This window comes from Gopherus flavomarginatus, chromosome 10 (assembly GCF_025201925.1).
Source record: "Gopherus flavomarginatus isolate rGopFla2 chromosome 10, rGopFla2.mat.asm, whole genome shotgun sequence".
Lineage (NCBI taxonomy): Eukaryota > Metazoa > Chordata > Testudines > Testudinidae > Gopherus > Gopherus flavomarginatus.
Genome location: NC_066626.1, coordinates 79,776,759 through 79,792,332, shown reverse-complemented (window position 1 = coordinate 79,792,332; position 15,574 = coordinate 79,776,759). Strand labels below are relative to the sequence as shown.

General features: G+C 57.5%; 1 protein-coding gene across 9 annotated transcripts in view; it reads left to right on the top strand.

Annotated features, from left to right (window-relative positions):
- TNS1 (tensin 1) overlaps positions 1–15,574 on the top strand; it is a 280,050-nt gene that overhangs the window by 80,030 nt on the left and 184,446 nt on the right. For 2 of the 9 annotated variants that reach the window (XM_050916926.1, XM_050916925.1), the window contains exon 1: positions 3,967–4,395. The exons of 6 other annotated variants lie outside the window; for them this stretch is intronic. In XM_050916926.1, the coding sequence (XP_050772883.1) occupies positions 4,369–4,395 (27 nt within the window). In that variant the 5' untranslated portion in view covers positions 3,967–4,368. Of the gene's footprint in view, positions 1–165; positions 391–3,966; positions 4,396–15,574 lie in introns of those variants that run through there. One more of the 9 variants, XM_050916924.1, reaches the window with a different exon arrangement.

Here is a 15,574-nt window from a genome sequence, read left to right as displayed (position 1 = left end):
GGAACCAGATGTGCAGTAAAGCACAATGCAGAGAGGGAGGGAAAGCCGGGAAAGTTTGAGTCATCACTGGCTGGGGTGGGGAGAGGGGTTGGGTTTGGGTACAGCAGGGTGGTTCCTCTCCACTCACGGAACAGAAACGGAACCAGCAGCAAAAAATGAATTAACCTGGCCAGGAGTGACAGGTTCCTCCAGGGAAAAGCCCGGGGCTGCTTGTAGCAACCGTGGCAAGGCGCATGGGAGTTGTGAAGGTAGCGCTGTGGATTCCTCGTTTGTGGGTGATTGATTGGTGCCCAAGCCGGACCCCGCAGCTGCCTGGATCAGATGAACGCTAACAGCGGGGGAGCACGGTGGCTGGTAACGAGGCCGTGTCAGCGTCTCCTGCGATGGCAGGTTAGCAGTGGGGTCGTGCGCCGCCTGAGAAGGGGAATGCAAGAGCTCAGCTCTGGCGCTTGAGATCCTTGCAGTGTGGGGAGGGGGCAGTGTTTGCAAAGCGACTTTGGATGCCTGATGGGGAGAGGACAGGAAACCTGGACTTTTAGACTTCTCCCTGAGTAGGAAAAATGATATCCTTAAGGTACTGATCTGGCCCTCATTACCTTACCTCTGAGCACCTCCCAGCATTCAATGTATTTATCCTTAGGATGCCCCAGGAGGTAATTCTGTCATTTGGGGAAACTAAGGCACAGAGCTGCTGAATGACCTACCACAGGTCCCACACAGAGTCTGGCAGAGCAGGGAATTTGAACACGTTAAGTCCCAGGGCAGGGCCCTTACCACTGGGCCTTCCTGGCTGGGTTCAAACCGGGCTTAGCTCGCTCATGCTGGACAGGAGCTGCAGCCGTTGGACAGCAGGGACCTAGAGGCTAAGGTGTGGTGGGTCATGATCTACCGGGCTGCAGGGGTGGGGCAAGGACACTCAGGGGGTGGGTCTCTACGAACCACATTGTGGCCCGGGGCTGAGCTTTCCAAGAGGGAGGATGGGCCAGTGGTCAGAGCACCAGCGGGACTTCAGACACCCGGGTTCAAATCCTTGCTCTGGCAGAGGAACCCTGTGACCTTGGGTAGGTCTCTTATTCTCTCTGTAAAAGCAGCAAAGAATCCTGTGGCACCTTATAGACTAACAGACATTTTGGAGCATGAGCTTTCGTGGGTGAATACCCACTTCGTCAGATGCATGTAGTGGAAATTTCCAGGGGCAGATATATATATGCAAGCAAGAAGCAAGCTAGAGATAACGAGGTCAGTTCAATCAGGGGGGATGAGGCCCTGTTCTAGCCGTTGAGGTGTGAAAACCAAGGGAGGAGAAACTGGTTCTGTAGTTGGCAAGCCATTCACAGTCTTTGTTTAATCCTGAACTGATGGTGTCAAATTTGCAGATGAACTGAAGCTCAGCAGTTTCTCTTTGAAGTCTGGTCGTGAAGTTTTCTTGCTGCAGGATGGCCACCTTAAGGTCTGCTATAGTGTGGCCAGGGAGGTTGAAGTGCTCTCCTACAGGTTTTTGTATATTGCCATTCCTAATATCTGATTTGTGTCCATTTATCCTTTTCCGTAGCGACTGTCCAGTTTGGCCGATGTACATAGCAGAGGGGCATTGCTGGCATATGATGGCATATGTTACATTGGTGGACGTGCAGGTGAATGAACCAGTGATGGTGTGGCTGATCCGGTTAGGTCCTGTGATGGTGTTGCTGGTGTAGATATGTGGGCAGGGTTGGCATCGAGGTTTGTTGCAGTTAGTCTATAAGGTGTCACAGGATTCTTTGCTGCTTTTACAGATCCAGACTAACACGGCTACCCCTCTGATACGTATTATCTCTGTGCCTCAGTTCCCCTCTGGCTGATGGGGGTGATGGCGCTGCCCTGCCGCCCAGCACTGCCGTGAGAGTAGATACATTGAGGAGTGATGTACCAGACACTGCGGGGATGGGGGCGAGCTGAGCCCCCAGCATGGACAAATGGCGATACGAGGCATTGCACTGGCTGGAAAGGCAGCTGGGGTTCGGCTGAGGCAGGGCAGACTAACCCCCAGCCGGCTCCGAGCTGCTCCCCGGCATCTCCCCGAGGGCTGGATGAGGCTCACCCTGAGCCAGCTCCCCTACACGCGACGGCTCCTTTCTCACGCCCAACCCGCCTCCTGCCTTCCTCCCACTGCCTTGTAGTGTTTGTGGGTGTGCACTGCACTCCCTCGCTCCTGCTCTGCTCATCCCGTGTCTCAGCAGAGATGTGCACGTTGGGACGGTAAAACCTCACACTCTTCCCCTTAGAATCATAGAATAGCAGGGGTGGAAGGGACCTCAGGAGGTATCCAGTCCCACCCCCTGCCCGAAGCAGGACCAATCTCCAACTAAATCATCCCAGCCAGGGCTTTGTCAGGCCGGGCCTTAAAAACCTCTAAGGAAGGAGATTCCACCACCTTCCTAGGGAACCCTTGTCCCGGTGCCTTTCGTTCAGATTTCACAATGCAGTCGCTGTGTTCAGCTGCTGTCCAAAATCCTGTGAAGCCAGTTTATCTACAGCAGGGACAGGTAGTTGGGGCATGAGTTTGAGACTAGACAGCCCCACGGCCCAGCCCGGCTCAGCTTGGGAGAGCAGCTGAGCTTGCAGCCCAAGGGGGTACGGCTGCAGGCCTGGGCTTCGCAAGGGGAACACAAACAATGGAGAGGAAAAAGGATAAATGCAACCAGCCTCTGTGTGTCTCACCGTAAGTGCCTGCCGCTGAGTGTGTCAGCTTGGACCCGATCCCCTTGCATGTTTTCCTGTCTCACACGTCATTCAAACTCTCAGCATCCAGGCAGTTACATGCAGGGATCCCCCCAAACCTTCCCCACTACACCACTTCCCCTGATATTGGCGAGTCCCTGCTTGCTTCAGCTCCAGATCGTACCAGGGTGGATGGGCCAGGGCACTGCTGGGCATGTGTCGGGGGCTGACTTCTCTCCGTGTGGTGTTTGGGGTACTGGGGGGTGGCTTCTGTTGTCACCTTTGTGCACAGCGTAAGGAAGGCAGGAGACCTGGGGTTTAGTGTTGTCTTTGGGGTAGGGACTGTCCATTGGGTCTGCGTTTGTACAGCACCTGGCGCACTGGGGCCCGTTCCTCAGCTCGGCGGGAATATACAGTTTATATAACAATGAGGCGAAGGCAGAACGGGGAAATACACGCGTGGCGGTACAAACCCCTCTGTCTTGTGGTGCCGGTGCTGTTAGCTGGGGTTTTGCCGTGTAATGCGAGGAGATGGGTGGCGATGGGACGGGAATCAGGCCCTGTACTGAGGTGTCTGGAGCCCCCAGGGGCGTGGGCATGGACAACACCCTCTGATGGGTTGGGGATCAGCTGAGCTGAGTTCGCAGCAGTGTCTGGTCCCCACCCCGAGTCAGGGATGGACAAGAGGCAGGCCACGTGCTGCCTGACAGCTGCCAGGAGAGAGGTGCCCTCTGGGTGGGTTTTATTTGCCCCTTGCTGTGTACCAGCTGGACACAGGATCCCAGCTCCCCTTGGCTCTCATCTGGGCTGGCAATCCCTGGTAGGGCAGGGAGAGTCTGCCTTGCTATCCTTCCCGCCCCTTGCACCCCACGGTCCTGGCCCACCACAGCCTCCAGGCTGGCCCGGAGCCCGATGGGGTAGGTGCCACAGACCAGTTCCAGGATAACTTTCCTCCCAGCGTGGCGGGGCAGAGATGCCAAACACTCCAGCCGGGCGGCGGGTGATAAGGGCCAGACAGGCCGCCCCTCTGTCTGTTTGCATAGGAGCCTTTGGAAACAGGACGGATGACCTAGTTTGTTGTCGTATCTGACTCCCCCGTCCTGTGCTTTTCCAGCCCCCTCTGCCTTGCCCGCCCTCTGGTTACACAGATGGGCCTGCCATGCCCCTTAAGGCGGCCGGAGGGGGAGGCCCCAGCCAGCCAGCAGTGGTGGGGCTGGGTGTGTGTGTGTTATACTTGGACAGCAGCGCGCACGAGGAGGGAAGAAGGACAAAAAAAAAAAAAAAAAAAACCCAGGCTGCTAATGAGTTGGAGCTTGGGCGGGTGGGAAGGAAAAACCCTTTTGCGCAGTCCTGCAAGCTTTTGCTCTGCACTCGGTCGCTCCACGCGCCGCTCTCTGGCCTCACCCTCCCCAGACGCTTGGGGCTGCCTCGATTTCTCCCTCTGCCTGTGGGAATCCAAGCCCCCTCTCCTCCACCCCCTGTGCCTGGCTCTTTCTCTCTTCCCCGGGGGACGGCTCTTTAATTTCTTCACACCCGCCAGCCTGCGCTTCAGCGACGCCGGGACCCTCTCGCGCCCCAGCCCCACGCTTCTCCCATCACACTCGCCCCGCCGGCCAGGGGAACGCCCGGTCCTTGGATGTAACCGGCTCGGAGGCCGAGTGAAACCGGATGGATTTTGGGAGCGTCATGAAACAGGTAAGAGCCGCCCAAGGCTTCTGCCGAAGGGGAAAGCGCCGCTGGGGGATGGGGGGACTGGTCCCTCTTTGGAAGCCAGGAGCAGCTAGAGTTTGGGAGGGCTGTGATGCGGGGCAGAGCGTGTCGGAGAAGATAGAGGAGGTGGGATGCCTGGCTGTGCTCAGCAGCTTCCCCAGGAATCTTGTTCTCGGCTGTGACACCGGGATCAAATCCCGTGGCAGGTGTAACCCCCCGACAATCAGCGCTGTCCCGCCAGGGATGAGGAGGAAGTCTCGGTCTGTTCTGCTCCCCTTGCTCCATGCGACAGCTGTTTGGATCACGTCTGACACTTGTGTGTTAAGCTGGTATTGCTGCCTCTTGCCTGTGTGTTCCCCTGCTCCACTTTTGGGACTGGCACAGGGAATCCACTAGCTCCATGTCTCTCCACGTTGCCCACCACCCTGGTATCTGACCTCGCAGGTGGCAGGGGAAGGGCAAAGGAGATGGGGCGAGTTTGGCTCTGGCTGGAGCAGCAGAGAGAAGGCAGGGCAGGGGTGGGGCTGGGAAAGGCGTCTGCAGTTCCCGGGTGTTATCTTAATGGTGTGGTGACAGCTGTGCACCTGCTGATGGCCAAGTGTGGGGTGGCGACTGGTCACTGAAGTATGTGTGTGTGTGTGTGTGTGTGTGTGTGTATTTGTGTGCACGCAGGGGATGCAGGGGGAGAGGAGGAGGAGGATGCCATGGGCAGGGCTGGGAAGAATGTGCCGGAGCATCAACCAAAAAGAGCATAAATGTTTCCTTGACCAACTGCAACAGGCGGGATCCCAGCCAGCCCCACCGACGGCTCCGACCCCTCTCCCCCGTCCTGCGTGAGACGTGCCAGCCACCTGGCATTTTTACTCCTTCCAGACAGCGGTGGCTGTATGGGACAGCGAGCCCCCTATCTCGCCCGTGGGAGCACACAGGGTTAATTCCTCCCCTCCCCGCTGCCCCCCGGGGTGTTCTGGCTCAGCTGGCTGGTCTGAGCTCTCCGGGAGGCTGGGGCTGTGGAATGAGCAATGGTTAATCCGGCGGGTTAATGAGTGCCCAGGTGGTTCAGTGGCATGGAGAGGAAAGAGCTGGGATCTAGCCCTGCGCCCCTCGCGGTCACCAGCTGAGAGGGTGGTGAGGACGCGCGGGGGGCCTCCCGGGTGCCCTCTGAGCTGAGGGGCAGGGCGCACACGGACGCTCCGGTCCAAGAGAGAGTTAATGAAAGCTGCTGCCTGCCTAGCTTGGCCCCTGCTCCCCGCGCAGCTGGTTTTAGGCTTGGTCTGCTGTGTTCCTAGAAAAGGAAATGGCCCTCACAGGCCTGGAAATGAACCAGGCATCAGCGCGGAGAAGGGCAAAACAAAGGCCTGGATCGGAAACTCCTAATGACCCTTGGCAGGAACCAAGGGGCGCTTGTGCAGAAGGGGCAGAGTGTGTGTGTGGAGACAGGGAGCGCGGAGGGGGGTCATGGCAGGGGGCTGGCGTGGATTGGGGGGAGAAGGGGCCATGGCAGGCTGGGGGCTCCCTCAATGTTGCCCCACAGAGGTCTGCTGGCTCCCGTCTGATGCACCTCACTAGCTGGCTGTGTCCCTAGGTGAAATGCGTTGTGAGGGGTCTTAGCCCAGATGCTGCCGAATAGGAATTGATAGCTAATGGCCCAGAGGGGGCTGCGTCACACCCTGAGCGGTGGGCGAGGTGGGCCCTGCCTGGGGGATGCACACCCTGTTTTGCTGTGGATGCGCAGAGGACTTCAGTCCCCAGGGCCTCACCCCATCAGCTAGTGAGTGGACCCTGTGTGGACCCCCAAAGCCCAAGCGCGATCGCTGCTGAAAGCCCCTTGGGCTTTCTCTCTTCAAGCCGGGGACCTGACCAGCTGGGCAGAGAGCCAGTCCTGCCGGGCCCCTTTAAGGAGCTCATATGCACTGGCAACCCAGGAACTGACTCATCTGGGGGCTTTAAAGGGACACCCCACCATGGCGACTAGGACAAGGTGCCACAGACCTAATCCAAGAACGATCTAGTACTTAAAATATCTTCTTTAGCCAGTCAAGCGGGGCGGGTGGCCCATTGTTTTCAGGAGAGCATCGAGTGTTAATGAGATGTCCCGGGCTGGCTGGCTGGCTGCAGACTTGACAAGGATCAGCGGTTCTTTCCCTCTGCACCGTGGACATCTCTTTCACCCGCTGGCCTGGGCTGGGGACTGCTCCCTCCCTTATCTGCGCTCTGGCTGGATGACCCAGCTGTCAGCGCCGGGGGTCGTGTGGCGGGATCAGCGCTGTGTTTCCCATGCCTCTCGCCAGAGAACTTTGTGTCCACATGAGAGCGGGAGTTTGGGGCGTAGGTCGCCGGGTCCCATGCTGCAGGGTGCTGAACACCCTCTACTCCTAGCCAAGCCACCCCTTGGGAGGCTCCCGGCCCCTGGCAGGATCAGGCACTCCTGCTCAGTGATCGGGGCTGGACAGAGCACTGCCCTGGGATGAAACTGGCTTGCAGGCTTTATTCCCTCTCCCCTCCTTCGCCCTGGCGTTATTTGCTGCAGGTGGTTAGCTGACCATGGGCCTTAAGGAAGTGGCAGGGGTTGTTTGCACATGACAGCTGCCAGTGGCCTGTAGAATAAATGGGGGTCCTCTGTATTCCCCGACCCACGAGCACCGTTGATGCCTGTAGTGCTATCAGCCGTGGGGCCGGGGACCAAACACACTGTGGAAACTCCTCCGACGCCCCGATCCCCTCGACTGCCTGGGCCCCCCTGGCAGCAAAGAGCAAATGACTTCTTCTAATAGAGTTGATGCCAGTGGCTGCAGCAGGGGCGGGACTGGCCCTGCAGTTCAGCCCTCCCTCGGCTAGCGCTCCGGTGCCCGGGTCCAGCCTGGGCCGAGACAGCAGGCGTTGGCCCTGCCGTGGCAGGGAGAGTGATGCACCGTTTCTCAGTGCTGGTGGAATGTCACAGGCAGCCTGTCGTGCCTGACAATCCTGAGGACCCGGACAGCGGGCTGAGGCGGTGGCGTGGATTGAGCAAGCCCAGAGCCGCTGCCTAGGCAGGGAGAAGATGCGGTTGCAGGCAGGTTCCTTCTTCACCTAGTGTCTCCTTAGGGTGGCGTGTCCCTGCTCACCCCGCTCCCGCGACAGGGGAAGGGCCTGGTCCCCAGGAAGCTCAAGTGGGGGGCACCCCAGCTCCCAGCGGCAGGGGAAGGGCCGGATTCTGCAGCTTTCCAGGGAGCCTTGTCCATGACGAAGGGCTCGGCGGATCAGCTGACTGGCACGCGGGGGCTGGGGCTGGGCAGGGCCAGTGTGCGCGGGGGTCGTGCCCGAGGAGGCGTGCTCTGGGTGACTGGGCCGTTGTTTCGTGGCGCGGCTGGGGTGGGGCAGGATGACCACGCTGGGCGTTGATGGGCAGAGCGGAGCCCTCTGGGGTCCCGGTGACTGTGCGTGGCGAGGCCACGGCAGCTCCCGCCTCAGCGCAGTCTCCAAGCGAGAGTCCCGGAGTGAGCCGGATGGGTTCCCAGGCCCTAGTGCCAAAGAACCCCTCCCAGCCGGGCGGGTGAACACGCAGCGATCCCAGCTGCTGAGCTGTTCCATGGCTCTGCCATCAAAGCTTTGGCTGGAGATGCTAGTTTTGCAGGCCGGGGCTGTTGTGTGTATTCCCGCCCAGCGAGTCCCCTGGGCCCCCCGGCCTCTCTTCACAGGCCTGGGGCCAGCGTCACCAGGCTTTGCCAATACCTCCCCGTCCTCAGACCTCCCTGGGCAGGCGACATCGTCTTGTGGGCACCTCCCCTTTCCCCATCCCCATGGCAATGCTCTTGCCCGCTCCCTTGGCAACGTGTCGATGCTCATGGCGCTTCCCACTGTGACGTGGGAGCCGAGCTTTGGCCTTCGTTAAAGATAATGAAACTCATTCTTGTCCCTTGCTCCCTGGTGCCCCCCACCCCCTGCATCTTCCACTGCCCCGCTGGGCAGCCTTCCTCCCCGCTCCCTGTACCCCAGGGCCCTTCTCCTCCCCTCCTGGCCCAGGCGAGAGCTGTTTGCCAGGAGAGGCGCTGCTCCTGGTACACGGTGAGGCATGCAGGTACGAGGATCAGCAGAGTCGGATGCTATAGGCAGCCCAGTGCTGTCATCTAAGGACCATGGGCTGCCCTGTATTGTAATGCCTGGCGTCCCATGTCTGGTCAGGAGTTTTCAGAATACAAGTGTGCTTTCCAGCATGCAAAGGATCTATAGCCTGGGACATGAGTGTTTTGCTCTCGTGACATGAATGAAACGCTCTGGGCTGATGAGCCTGGCATATCAATTCCATCTCTTCTTTCTCCTTAAAATGTAGGTGAGACTTCTCTAGTGGCGTTGTTTCAGGAAGTCCTGCCTTCTGGAGGCAGTACTTCCTGGAATGCTGGAGGAGGAGGAGGGGATTGCCAGGCTCAGAAGAGGAGAGGTGTAGACAGACTTCCTAGCAGAGCTCCACCTCTCCTCCTTGGCCAGCAGGATGGGCCATTGGGCTTTGTGGGGCAAGCCCACAGAAGAAGCCATAGCATGGATTTGCCCTGCCTTGGAGTCTAAACCCTCCTTTGGTGTGGAGGAGCGGAGCCCATGTAGGGATAATCCGGCGTCTTCTGCCTGGGGGACGCAGGCCATGACACATGCCGGGAGTGCAGGAATGCTGATTGAGTCCAGTCAGCGTTGGGCATTCCTGGGCACGGCATTCTGCTGCCAGCTGGGCTGGGTAAACAGCCGAGGCAGGTGGCAGGGTTACGTCGGGAGAGTTTCTGCAGACTGGAGCCCGTGGGCCAGAGCCAACCCTTGGTGCCGTGCGCTCAGGCCTGCACTGGAGCCTTGGAAATGTTGCCTTTTTAGGCCTTGGAGCTGAGGCAAAACCCTCCCTTCTGCCAACGACACCAGGGAGGGAGCTGCTGGCTGGAGGCTCACCCGAAAGGGCCTAGCATGAGCCCTGCCTCCGGTCCGAAACGGACAGCTGCCTTCCAGACGTTGCCTGCCTGATCAGATTGCTGCCTCCTTGCTAAGGGTCCTTGGAGAGACCTTCTTATCCCTCCACCAGCTCCTTGGGGGGATGGTCTACTTGCAGTGCTGCGCCGGTGTGTGATGTCAAACTGATTCCACTAACCCAGCGCCGAAAGTCGTGGGGACACGTTTTGGTTTAAACCCAGGTGATTTCAGGGTAGTTGAAGTCAGTCAGGAATTGGTTTAAGCTAAGATGCAATCAGCTCCCCCTCCCCCAGAAGGTGAAATGAGTATCCATGCAGAGGCTTGCTCCAGTTTGAGTTAAACCAGTTTAGCTAAGCTAGTGGAAATCCTCTGTCCTGCAGAGTCTTAGATGGTCACACTGGTCCCTTCGTGCCCTAGCATTGGACCTGGACAAGTCCTAGCAGACAAGCAGCTGCATTTCTTCCTCCATCGGTCCTGCCGATCCGACACAGGGCAGCTGGCGGGGCTGGCAGGGCAGGGCAGCTGGCGGGGCTGGCAGGTAATCAAAGCAGTTTTGAAACTTGCAGCCTGAGCAACTGTTACCTGCAGCGAGTGGTGAGCGATGAACACGTGGCCCTCCCCAGGCTACTCAGAGTTGTTGTTCGATACCGCAGCATCTGATCAGGACCCTGCAGATGGAGTGTGACTGATGGGAGGCAGGGTGGTGGGGATCCGGGTAGGAGCCATTAAGAATGATGGGGACTTTCTAGTATGGAAAGGAGCTGGGGAGATCAGATAAAAGGATACCGGACACGGTGTGCTACAGAGCAGGCCATCCAGGAGCTCCCGTGTGCCCGGTCCTGTAACATGAGAACAGGATGGCACTCAGTGCAAGTCTACTTGTTGGGCAGGGACTGTCTGTTCGTACAGCCCCTAGCGCAATGGGGTCCTGGCCCATGGCTGTGGCTCCTGTGAGACTAGCTAGTGGCTATCAGTCTCTCTGCTCCGGAGAGTGACCGAACCGTCACCTGGAATCAGGAAGGGCTTCCGCAAGTGGCACAATAGGGCTCCGTTTGATCTGTTCTTAACAGAGAGCAGGTTAAGGGGTGACCGATCACAGTCTCTAAGTACCTACCTGGGAACAGAAATCTGAGAAGAGGGCTCCTCAGTCTAGACAGATTCAAACTAGAAATAAGGTGCAAAATTTTAACAGTGAGGCTAACAAATCATTGGAACAGTTTGCCAAGGGGCGTGATGGATTCTCCATCACTGGCCATTGTTTAATCAAGACTGGCTGGTTTTCTGAAATATTTGCACCAGGAATGATTTCGGGGCCGTACCCTGGCCTGGGTTATGCAGGAGCTCAGACGAGGTGGTGACCATGGGGGTCTCTTCTAGCCTTAGACTGAATCTGGGGAAATCCATCCTTTTTGCCCACACCAAACTGAGCAGTGAATTCTTGCTCCTTTCCTGTTTGTTCACCCTTTGCAGAAAACATCTGCAGATACTGAGAGAGGGAAGGGACAAAGTGCACAGCACAACATGCTGTGATCTTAACCAGTCGCTTCATACATAAACACAGCGCCCGGCACGTCAGCACAGAAGCCAGCAGATTTCCCCTGACCTTTCCAATGCAGCTGGATGCACAGCCTGATGCGGGAGCAGGGGATGGGCTGCAATCCCTTCTCCCGAGACTCAGAAAGATCAAAGACCCATTGGGTCACACCTCGTCCATTGCTCTCCGATACCGGGGGTTCCCTGGGGTTTGCCAGCTTAGGTCTAATGCTCCCCAGCACTGCACCACTGCCCTTAGGGGAGTGTGCCTCTGGCTGAAGAAATCGCAGCGTTAAGGATGTGTTCTTCCTGGTTTTTCGCCTAAACTTCCCTTTGCTCAGTTTCCTTCTGGTTAATTCTCACTTGTCTGTATTACGGCAGCCCTGGTGAACCCAGCCGAGATCAGGCTCCCTTGTGCAAGGTGCTGTCCAGACACCCAATGAGGGACAGTCTCTGGGCTCACAGTTCAAACAGACAAAGGGTGAGAGGGGAAATAGAGACAGGAAGTGACCCAGCAGAGGTACGAATAGAACTCACAATCTCCTGAGTCCCCGTGCGGTGCTCTATCCATTGGCCCACGCTGCCTCTCTTTCATCTCCTTCCGTCTTGCTCTACTGCCTTATCCCCTCCCCAGCATGATCAGGCGCCGGGGTACCTGCTTTCAGAGTGTGCACAGATGAGCTGTAGCGTAGCGGGACTATCTCCCGGTGCAGCCTGTGGGCTCAGGATGGCCAGCTCCTAGCACAACAGTCCCGCCCCTGCGCCCGGCGGGTGCGGGCACTGGGCTGTTGGCAGAGTGACGCGTGTGCTGAGCCAGGGGGCTGCCTTTCCCAAACAGAGCTCAAGCAATACATGACTAACTGCCCCGGGATTTACCATCCTCCATCCACCCGCAAGGCAGCAGGGTTTCCTTCCACCCCAGGGTGCCTGGCCCCAGCCTGACTGCTGCTCCGGGCAGGCCGGGAGACTAGGATGCCAGAAAAGAGTTGGCTAATCCATCAGCCCAGAGCCTCTGAATCCTGCCTTCTCTTTCCCTGGTGCCCCCAGCCCTCATATCCCTTCCTGGACCTTGGTGGGTGGAGTCAGCTGGAATCGTGGCTGAACACCTGGGGGATTGTTGAGTAAAATCTGGTGACCCAGGTGGAGAAAACCTGTCTTGGGGCTCAGCTGCCAGCCACCGCAGTCTGAGCCTGACCCCCCCAAACCTTTCCACTGGCCTCCGTGGGCTTTGGATCTGGGCCTGCCTTTGTCCTTTCTTCAGCTTGACAGTCTTCAAAGGGGGAACACCCCCCCAAATCTGGAAACAGACAGAGAGACGCTGGTGAATGCAGCACTGTCAGTGATCGACACTTTGCAGGTAGAGCCCCCCTCACCCCCTCTTCTCTGCTATCTCCTCTCCCCTTCGCCCCCCGGCTATCGGGATTGTTTGTTCTGTCTGCCAGTGACGTTTGAGACTGGACGTGGCAGGGACTTTGCTGTCTGAGCCTGCTGCTGTGTAAACAACACAGGTAAGCGACAGGTGAAGGCTTGGAGGGTGGAACAGGGACCCCTCATTGATAGGCAATTGAATGAAAACATAATCCAGGCTGTCCCTGCTGCGCAGGTGCGTGGTTGCTGTCCGGGGAGGCAGTACCCCTTGCAATGCCGAAGCCTGGATCTGAGCATGGGGGGCAGGGCAGGGGGAACCCCGGAGCACAGCGCATGCAGAGATGAGCACACGGCAGGGACGCAGGCATTGCCAGACTGGCTCAGAGCCGAGGGCCGTCCAGACCAGTGTCCTGCCTCTGACAGTGACCAGCACTAGCTGGGTCAGAGGGAAGTGTGAGAACCCCAGGAGCAGATAGGAGCTAATCTGCCCCAGCATCAGGTCTGATTCTGGTCTCTGAGAGGTAGAGATCGGCTCAGGCCCTGAAGCAGAAGGTTTAATAGTCCTTCCACAATTATTAGGACAAGGCTGGATATTCTTGTGCTCTGTGTCGATGTGCAGTCTCTCTTTGAGTCTTGGCCTCAGTGACTTCCTGTGGCAGTGAGTTCCACAGGAGAATCATATGTGATGTGAAAACGTTTTCTTCGACCGCGTTTGAATTTCTAAATTCACTGCATCTCCCTGGTTCTTGTGCTATGGGATAGGGAGAACGGAACCTCCCGATCACCCCTCTTATAACCTACCTGCCTGTCAGAGATTTTCCCCCAGGCCCTGGATCGTTGTTGGTTCCGCCAGGTGCAACCAGACCTTTTCTTTCTTTCTTTGCTCTACTGCATCATTTTCCCTTCCCATGTTCTAGGGCTCGCGCTCTGCTCCTGAGGGAGAAGCATCCAAAGCGGTTGATACAGGACAGAGACCAAGACCGCAGTTAACAAGCGCTGTGCGGAGCGTTAGAGCTGGGTGCAATTTACTGGCTGGGCAGCTGTTTGGGAGAAGGTCACAAATATCCTGCAAAGGCTCTATTACTTAGTATTGGGATCTGATCCCCTGGGAGCTTTTGGAAAGGGTGAGGGCCCTAGAGCCCCAGTCTGGCTCCCTTTAATGTCAATGGAAAGTCTCCCCTGGCTGGTGGTAGCTGGATGAGTCCCCAAGTGTGTCATGAGAGGGCTGGAAGCTCCATTGCCTTGCACTGTGTGTCACCATTCCCTCCCCTGCCACCCCGTGCAAAGCACTAGCAGCCAGAGCAGTGGCAGTGGAGAATCAGGCTCCCCGGATGTGCTTACGGTCTAAAGACACTGCTGATCCCAGGAGGAGCCGGGTGTGCAAGGGGAAGGGGGAATGGGCAAAATACTGGAGCATCCTGACCTGGGGCATCTGAAATACAGAGGGTGTGAGGCCCAGAACTCCTTCCTCTGATTGGCTGCAGATGGGACACTGGGTGTGGAGGCCCAGGGCTCCGTGTGGCCCAGAGAATTCTTCCCGCACGCTGCTTGGCTGGCTGGCTTTGCGCCCATGCTCAGGGTCTAACTGATCGCCGCATGTGGGGTCAGGTCAGCTTGGCAGGGATCTTTGGGGTTTTTTCGCCTTCCTCTGCAGTGTGTGGGGCCTTGGCCAGCGCTCTCTGGGTGTCTCTCATTTAATCATATCCCTGCCATTGCGGGCACCTCTAGCACGGTTCTCTTAGGTGCTTTCTAGGTAGACTAGCCTGAATTGCTGGGCGTGGTGGGGTCCAGGGGACAGCGTTCCCGCGGAGAGTCCCCGACAGGACCATCTGTATCCCTGGTCATGATCTAGCCTCCGGGGCGACTCCCGGAAAGCAGCACGCTCCTAGCACCGCGTTTAAATCTCCAGGCTGGAGGGGGTGGCGTCCTAGCTGAAATCATCAGCTTCTGACGCCAGCTGAGCCACTGACTCACCTGTGGCTTTGGCCAAACCACATGGCCACCCTATGTCTCAGACAAATCCTGAGTGGGGAGCAAGTAAGCAGGGCCCCCACCGGAAGCCAGATGCCGGGTTGGAGCACCAGCAGCCCTGGAAAAATAAAACTCTGTCCCCGAGTATCTGGAACGGGATAGTGCTCACGCCTTCCTTCACACTCCCCAATCAGACGTGTGGTTCCCCCCGGAGCATTCCTGCCGGCCTTGCCTGCAGACCGATTGCAAAACCCTCTATCACATTGATGGGCTGCTTGCCTGGTGGGGGCCCATCTGCTCTGAGTGCCCAGTGATTGTCCAGGACCGTGCTGGCGGGCAGTGGTTTGGAGGGAGGAGAAGAGGAAACAGCTGAGAAATTCTCTGGGCATGGAAAACCCCTGGATGGAAACATGCCGTTCTCTGTGTGCACGTTACTTGTGCAATAAACAGAAGATTAGCTGGGGCTGTCAGAAATCTGCTGCTAAAAGAAAAAAGCCAAGACGAGCTCGAGGCAGATTGTGGGGCTTCTCCAAAGGAATCCAGTTTGCCAGCTGCTGTGCTGTGGCTGGTGATGGCAAAGATTCGCAGCTGGCTGGAGACAAGAGCGAGACTGAAGTAGAGACAAAGGGCCAAGCTCAGTGGTCAAATACCCCTGGGCTGGCTACTACAGTGGGACGGGCTGTGTCAGTTCCTGAGCCACAACGACACAAGCACTTGCAAGACCAAGAGATCGAAACCCGAGTGCCTCCTTTGAGGCTTGATTGGGTTGGCTAGGAATAGAGAGAGCATCCTAGTCAATAGCTACCTCTGCAGCGACAGGGTGTGATTAGAAGGGAATTGTTCCAGCCTCCTTGGTAGATGGTAGGACAAGGAGCAACCACTCGAAGCCAGTGAAGGAGAAGTTTAGACTAGACTGTGATGGGTTGGACCCCCCTTTTGGGGTGCCACTGGGGTCCCATTGAGCCTGCCTGTCCACCAGCCTCAGTTTCCCTCCCTGTGACAGGCTCTCAAGCCCCCTTCCAGCCCACACACGTAGGGACACACCCAGCTGTAGAATCACACAGAGTCGGCAATCAGCTCTCCGGGGGAGGCCTCAGCTAGGGGAATGCCCAGCACTCCTGTGCGCACCCCCTCTGGAGTGTGGCCCCCAAATTATATTGTCTTGTGCTGTATAGAAATCCATCTAGCGTAAGCTCATGAAATTCCCCCTCCTCCCCCAGCATGGAGGAAGATATGCGCAGCGTTTTGCCCCTTGCCCCAGTAATGAATTGAACAAACCGAGTTTTGGTATAAACCAGAAATAAATGTGTTAACTACACGAGGTAAATCCTAAGTGATTAGAAGGGACAGCAAAGAGAACCAAGCA